Source organism: Amblyomma americanum, chromosome 1, assembly GCF_052857255.1.
Source record: "Amblyomma americanum isolate KBUSLIRL-KWMA chromosome 1, ASM5285725v1, whole genome shotgun sequence".
In the NCBI taxonomy this organism is placed as follows: domain Eukaryota; kingdom Metazoa; phylum Arthropoda; class Arachnida; order Ixodida; family Ixodidae; genus Amblyomma; species Amblyomma americanum.
The window spans coordinates 286,999,017-287,005,404 of NC_135497.1; the positions used below are offsets into that span (position 1 = coordinate 286,999,017).

At 47.2% G+C, this 6,388-nt stretch overlaps 1 protein-coding gene across 1 annotated transcript; it reads right to left on the reverse strand.

The window, feature by feature from the left end:
• Positions 1-2,357: 2,357 nt before the first annotated feature.
• Positions 2,358-5,806, reverse strand: LOC144097803 (uncharacterized). Its single transcript, XM_077630435.1, has 3 exons — positions 5,520-5,806; positions 3,860-3,986; positions 2,358-2,780 (listed from the first exon to the last, which is right to left on the reverse strand). Exons 1-3 carry the CDS (start codon positions 5,780-5,782, stop codon positions 2,397-2,399), a joined length of 774 nt encoding a protein of 257 aa, XP_077486561.1. The 5' UTR covers positions 5,783-5,806; the 3' UTR covers positions 2,358-2,396.
• Positions 5,807-6,388: the final 582 nt, after the last annotated feature.

Here is a 6,388-nt window from a genome sequence, read left to right on the forward strand (position 1 = left end):
AATTCTCGACGAGCTGGAAGAACGGCAAGCTGAACAAGAGCAAGCGGAGAGAACGTGCAGGCGTCTGCAAGCCTTAGCTGCAAGGCTGTGCTCGCGTGAGCGTAGTGTGTGGACTTACCCCCGGGAAACGTCGTGGTATGAAACAACTCTCCCGCACCTTCCGGATAGTGGCTTCAGAGAAAATTTTCGAATGACCAGGAGCACATTTCAGTACATCGTGGGTGTGTGCGAGTGCATGAAGCGGCGCGATACGAACATGCGCAAGGCGATACCGCTGCGCAAACATGTGGCGATTGCCATATATCGCCTAGCCACCTCAGCAGAAGAGAGGACGGTCGCAAATGTGTTTGGAGTGAGCCGCTCATCAGTAAACAATATTGTGAGGGAGTTTTGCGACACGATGGTGGAAGTGCTGGAACCTCGGTATATAAAAATGCCGAGGACGCACGAGCTGGCCGAACATCTCCGGCAGTTTGCAGCAGTCGCAGGCTTCCCGCAGGGCGTAGGAGCTGTCGACGGCTGCCACATTGAAGTTTGTCCACCCTCGGAACACGCTGTGGATTACCACAATTATAAGGGGTGGTACAGCACAATTCTTTTGGCTGTCGCAGACCACCGGTACAAATTTTTGTACACGAACTCTGGGTCTCCTGGCCGAAACCATGATGCTGCAGTTTTTGAAGTGTCGCGGCTTCCAAAGATTCTGGACAGCGATTTGTTCAAGAGGGAAGTGAGAGAAATTGAAGGTGTGCAGATTGGGCCTCTCTTCCTTGCCGACCAAGCTTTCCCACTGCAGAAGAATGTAATGAAGCCCTTCCCACATTCCGGCATTATCGGTTCTGATGCACAGGAATTTAATTTTCGCCTTTCTAGTGCCAGACGTGTGGTGGAAAATGCTTTTGGGCGCCTCAAGGCACGCTTCAGAATTCTACTGAAGGGCCTGGAATGTGACATTGTTAATGTACCCTATGTCATTCGAGCATGCTGTGTCCTTCACAACATATGTGAAGAACTTACCGACAGCTGCGACTCTAACTGGCTGGATGTTGTGCATGTAGAAGACAGGCGACGGCCACAGCCCGTCTGCACAAGCAGTCAAGTAGAACCTTCAGGGGTGGCCGTAAGAAATGCCCTGGCAAAGCACCTTGCTTCAAAGTGAAATGCCTTGCATTTACTGCCATGTTGGTGCACGAGTTTATTTCAGTGTGTTTTGTGGCATACAGGTTGAAAATATTTATCCAACTGTGCATATGCCGGATGTTTCAGGGAAGGTGATCACTAATTTTTCAAAATAAGGTTTTTGAGGCAACGAGAAGCAATTTGCGGCATAGTAGTACGAGTGTTGGCGGACGTCAAAAACAGGCGAATCATCTTAACTAGCGAAGTGCGTAACTAAGTTATAATAGTTAGCTTTTAACTATTACCAATAGGCACTTGATTGCAATTAGAGGTTTGTAGCCGGCCATTAGTAATAGCCATATCAGTTTTTGAATTTCAAAAATGCCATTTCTCTCGCTGCTGTGGCACAACAAAATTTGGCTATTTCGACTAGTTACGACTCCTGGAGGGGTTGCTTTGCCTACATACTGTTCGAAAGTGCATGTATTATAGCACGATGTAGCCAAATTCTGTCGTGCCACAGCACCGAGGGTAATGGCATTTTCGAATTTCTAAACTGATATGGCCATTCTTAACGGTCTGCTACAAATCTCTAATTGCAAGCAGGTGTCTTTTGGCAATAGTTTAAAAGTTAACTATTAGAATTTAATCACTTAGCTATTTAACATGTTCACCTCAAAAATCCTATCTTTAAACATGAGTGATCACCTTCTCTGAAACACCAGGTATGTGCTTTTAAGCTGCTTTTGGTTCATCTGTGTTCATTTCTCATTTTCATATGTGGAATCTTTGCAACCGTTCTGCAGTCTGAACAGGAAGTGACGTCTCCATTCCATGTAGGAAAAACAACTGCGCTTAACAGACGAAGACAGGGGCAGAACATAGACATAGTCTTCGTCTGTAAGCACGCAGTTGTTTTTCAAAGAGCATGAACAAAGTATCTCATCAAAAAGTTCAGAAGACGGAAATTGTGGCAAAACTTAATCGCTCAGCAGTATAAACATGCAGCCACAAACTGCAGTGTGTGCCTGCATAGTCCACCCCTCAGTTCATGGCTTCTGTTCTATATGCAGTGAGGAAATTTAGGTGCCTTATGATTTCGGTGTGCCAGAAACGTTTGTGACCACTTGTACATTAGTAACTGTACACAAGTTCTTGCATTGTCCATGTCAACTTTGAGGAATTCTAGAAAAGTTGAAACAGGTTTCTGCATAAGCATTGTCAACCGCATATCGTTACTGGCAGTGCCTTGCTTATTACAGACAGGACAGAATCAATTATTCTTTATTCTCCTTGGATTGCAAATAGTCCTTCATCACCTGTAGCATGCCCTTCTGCACCTCATTGCTCTCTTTCTGGAGCTCGATGAGTTGCTTTCGCAGCTCGCTGCTTTCCTTCGCAGCCTTGGCTGCACGTTCCTCAGCCTGTTGATGCATGGCCATCAGCTCACGAAGCAGTGAGCTGGAAGGCCGCTTCCTGCGAAGATTGGACTTTCCACATCGCTCCCCACTTGTCCCCTGCTCCCTGCCTGCTGGCTCGCTGCCTGCCGTGCTGTCATTACCCTCTTCCAGAGTGCAGGGAATTGTAGCGGGTACGGGTATCAAGTTGTCTTCGTACTCAAAGACAATCTCTTGCCCAGTGTGGGCTGGATCCTCTGGCATCTGTGAATGGAGGAAAAAAGAGAAAATGACAAAGATATGTCAGCCACTAAAATTCAGAATCATATGATGGTTGGTAGGCAAGTAAAGCCTTGATCACAGACTCTTGAAAACATAACAGGACAAGATACAGAGAAATCTCAGGGGGATAAGAGAGCTTCCTACTCATTAGTAAAAACAGACTGTCTTACGGCGCAAACTTTGCATTGCGTCTTGTCCTTGTGTAACTCTATTAATTTTTGAATGTGAGGAAATCCTTGTGCTGGAGCACCATGTCAATTTTACACTGAACACAACATGGCTGCCACATGTTGTGGAGAAATGACTTATGATGGCCGTGCTGCTACATACGCCACTCATGTCAATAGTGGCACGCTGTCCAATCCCTGCAATTAATTTCTTGTACTTAAACTTTTCTTGTCAAAGAGCATATATGAAGCCTCACTGAAAGGGTCTGGGCCGTCACATTTTGAGATGCATTGCACATTGTGCCGAGAGGCTCAATTCTGTGTTCTGTGTATGATGTCCAAGCACAAAAACCATTTTGTAAGGAAGCTACTGAAAACACTTTATAGGACTGTGCGTAAGGCCCTCCTTGTCACTTACTCATTTGCCACATTGGTTTTTAATGTTTTTGTTGGGTTTTCGACAACTATGCTTTCTTTCATGTGTTCTTGCTGATATATACCTTGCTGTTATGGTCATCTGCTTATCTCTTTCGACCATGCTCATTCTTTTCTTTTCAATAAAAACACGTCAAGTTCTGAGTGAGGTGGCTCTTCGCATTGTTTGTGTAGTTTGCTTTTGGTGTCGTGTAGTGCTTCGATGCAACCTAGATCGACATCAATTAGCCCTTTGTAAGCAACGATGCGGTACGACACAAATGGAGAAGCAAAGGCATGTTTGCACACATGATATTGCTTTCAACTCTCTGTTTATTCCTTTTTCCGTACTGTTCCTCAAAAACTTTATAGTGGTTTCTGAAAGGTGTCTGCAAAGAGGAATGGAAAGCAGGCACATAGCATTCACTACGCTGCTACCAGGCTGAACTGTGCTACAGGCAAAAAAAAAAAAAAGATTACCTCCACGCTCTCCTGCATCAGGTCACTGTCATTTACTGGCAGTGTGCCAAGAAAGGAGTGCAGCTGCCAATAAAAGGGCCACTGCACTCCTTTAGATCCAGTGGACGATCCAGATCGCCTGAGCTTCCTAGAATGAAAGACAGTATTAGTCCATGAAACTGTGTCACGAAAATACACAACAAGGTACAATTACTTTTAAGAGAAAAATGGAGGAAAGGTGGCACTCGTGCTATTGAACACATTCAGCGAATAAAGCTGTACAGCTCGAGTAGCACCTGTATTAGCATGTCTACATGCAGCAGTTTAGCCTCAGCTAGTGGAAAGGTACATTGTTGACCACCTACCATAGGTCAAGCTATGCATGCATCAAGAAGGAAACATGTTGAATTAACTCTCTTGTCTGGGCGAGTTGGTTCATTTCTAACAAATAATGCACTTGCGCAAAGAAAACAGGACACAACGAAGTAACACATACGACAAGAACAGAGCGCAACTCCCAACTAGTTTATTAAGAGCAGGCAACTTGAATATATAGCAGTGTTAGCCAACAGAAAGATTACAAAACCAAAAGAAAGATAAACCACGTGCGCTGTTAATACCAGCAAGCCGCTGCCAAGGGTACAACCAGATATCATTCTGTCAAACTGATATGATACTCCATAACAATCAAAACATAAAACCAAAAAAGAGAAACTGAAGAATCATGAGGTGAACAATGAACACAGGGAATATGAGATATATTCACCTCATGATTCTTCAGTTTCTCTTTTTTGGTTTTATGTTTTGATTGTTATGGAGTATCATATCAGTTTGACAGAATGATATCTGGTTGTACCCTTGGCAGCGGCTTGCTGGTATTAACAGCGCATGTGGTTTATCTTTCTTTTGGTTTTGTAATCTTTCTGTTGGCTAACACTGCTATATATTCAAGTTGCCTGCTCTTAATAAACTAGTTGGAAGTTGCGCTCTGCTCTTGTCGTATGTGTTATTTTGTTGTGTCCTGTTTTCTTTGCGCAAGTGCATTATTTGTAAGAAGGAAACGCGTGTGTTCTGCTGGCGCAAGCCATTTGTGGCAATGGCGAAGTCTGCCCTTTACACGCTGTCGATGAAACGTTAAAATACGGTTTGGTTTGGTTTATATGGGTTTAACGCCCCAAAGTGACTCGGGCTACGAGAGAGACCGTAGTGCACGGCTCCGGAATTTCGACCACCTGGGGTTCTTTAACGTGCACTGCCATCGCACAGTACACGGGCCAGCAGCATTTCGCCTCCATCGAAAAGCTACCTCCGCGGCCGGGATCGAAGCCGCGCCTTTTAAGTCCACAGCTGAGCACCATTACCACTGAGCCATTGCGGTGCCTAAAAATATGCACGCTACAAAGGAAATGTACGCGGTCAGTGCAACCAAGCTTAGTTCAGGATGACACCGCACCACGTACAGGAAAGGACACGCAACTCGTACTAAAATGTGTGTTCTGCTCACGACCGGCAGCCGGTCGAGGTTCTGCTGAACGCTACGAGATTGGCAGTCACTCGGACGAGCCAGGCTACGATAGCGGCTGCCGCTCGTCACACACACACACTGGTGTTTACACGCGGAACCAAAATAGACGGTAAACATCGTTACTTGAGAAGGAACAACAAAAGATTTAGTGCTTACCGGTATTGCTTGTTCAAGTTTTCAAGCTTCTGCCGCACCTGCTTTGCCGTGTACGGTCCCTCGCCCGACGGCAGGCCCGCGTTCAACAACTCTGCCATCGCATTATATATGCGCGCATTGCGCGTGTTTGAGCGCAGTGAGCTAAGGTTGTCCTCCCAGATTCGTATCAACGCCTCTGTAGTCACAGTAGGCCAGTTGACACGCTTCTGGGAGGACGCTTCGCTGGCCATGGCACTGGGCTCGACCGACATGGTGGCAGCCATCTTGTGAGTTAGCAAGGCTTGACTGAGGTGGCCGACCTCAGTTTACGATGACCGTGGCTACCGACATAACTGCGGTTAGATTGTCCGTGTGACTGCGCATAACTATGGTTAGTATTAACTGAGATAAACTGAACCGTGGTTAAGTCGGCCGTGTAACTAGGGTATTAGACATCGGGGAGTTTAGGAAGCGCAGGTCCTGGGGCACCCGCACGGCCCCCCTGCACTCAAAGGTTCATGTCCCGGAGGCGCATGACGCTGGCAGCCCGGCCTGTGGCGATGGCTTGCTTGGCGGGGTAGTGGGAGCCGCGCACCCACGCATCGCCGCCGCCGAAGCCGCGACGTTCGCCAGCGCCATCTCTCGCTCGCAGCAAGCAAGCCGTGGGCCACGTGAGGCGAGCTCGCGCTGTGACTGGCACGTTTTTTGTAGGGCGCTGCTCCGTCGCCGCCGCTCGACGGAAACGTTGAGCAGGGCCCAGCGGCACCGGCCGCCCGATTTGGGGGGGAAACCGGACCAAATTCATCACCCTCCGTCGGCTCCGGCGGCGACGGAGGTGACGGAGGAAGCGAAAAACCGGCTGTGAGAATAGGCTGTGGCGGGAGTTAAAA

Excerpts from the sequence above, each read along its gene's own strand:
- LOC144097803 (XM_077630435.1), bottom strand. The coding sequence starts at position 5,782 with ATGGCTGCCACCATGTCGGTCGAGCCCAGTGCCATGGCCAGCGAAGCG. Across the intron at positions 3,987-5,519 it reads AACTTGAACAAGCAATACCG|GAAGCTCAGGCGATCTGGAT; the intron begins GTAAGCACTAAA and ends CTTTCATTCTAG. Across the intron at positions 2,781-3,859 it reads TGATGCAGGAGAGCGTGGAG|ATGCCAGAGGATCCAGCCCA; the intron begins GTAATCTTTTTT and ends CTCCATTCACAG.